The sequence below is a fragment of the Galeopterus variegatus genome, unplaced genomic scaffold (assembly GCF_000696425.1).
Source record: "Galeopterus variegatus unplaced genomic scaffold, G_variegatus-3.0.2 Scaffold7716, whole genome shotgun sequence".
In the NCBI taxonomy this organism is placed as follows: domain Eukaryota; kingdom Metazoa; phylum Chordata; class Mammalia; order Dermoptera; family Cynocephalidae; genus Galeopterus; species Galeopterus variegatus.
The window spans coordinates 2,239-2,932 of NW_007733827.1; the positions used below are offsets into that span (position 1 = coordinate 2,239).

General features: G+C 36.5%; 1 protein-coding gene across 1 annotated transcript in view; it reads left to right on the forward strand.

Annotated features, from left to right (window-relative positions):
• Nucleotides 1-514: 514 nt before the first annotated feature.
• Nucleotides 515-694, forward strand: part of TAF1B (TATA box binding protein (TBP)-associated factor, RNA polymerase I, B, 63kDa) — a gene marked incomplete at its 5' end in the record, with an annotated part of 62,702 nt that continues 62,522 nt past the window's right edge. The window contains one exon of the mRNA XM_008592259.1: nucleotides 515-614. Coding sequence (XP_008590481.1) covers nucleotides 515-614 — 100 coding nt within the window. The remainder of the gene's footprint in view (nucleotides 615-694) is intronic.

Consider the following 694-nt stretch of genomic DNA (forward strand, 5'->3'; position numbering starts at 1 on the left):
AGATAGATCAAGGACGGGCTCCCAGAAGAAGTGACTTACACAATGAATAGGACCTAATCCCAGTAGGGGATCCAGGGATAGAAGGAATGCCATGTTGGAAAGCCTGAAGGTGAACTGACAGATAAGGTACATACTTCTTAGACATATTTAATCTATTTATTCAGAAACTTCAGAGAGGGCTGGCCGGTTGGCTCAGTTGGTTAGAACACAGCTTTATAATTCTAGCGTCATAGTTGGACTCCTGTACCAGCCAGCCACCCCCTCCCCACAAATGAAAAACAATTTGAAAGAAAAAAAGAACCTTAAGAGAATCATTAGATAATTGGCTAAATAGTTCTACACATGGGTACAGAGAACAGTAGATATGATCAAATTTATCTTCTTTAAAAATATGTGGAAGATAAACTATGCTTAACTGATTCTTACCTTGTCTTTGAAATAAGAGATTTTCAGAAAAAGTTTACTCTGCTAAGTCAGTAGATAGCCCTGAAACTTTTTCTTTTTAAAAATATAGATTTGTCGAAGAGGGCCATATTCCTTACATAAATGCTTTTCAGCATTTTCCAGAAGAGATGAAATTGTATGGGCGTGACAAAGGAATCTTTGCTATAGAGGTAAGTTATTTTCTTTTTTACTTTATAGTCACTGATGAGACACAAGAGTAGTGTAGTGATTTATATTTCTTCCCTGACTT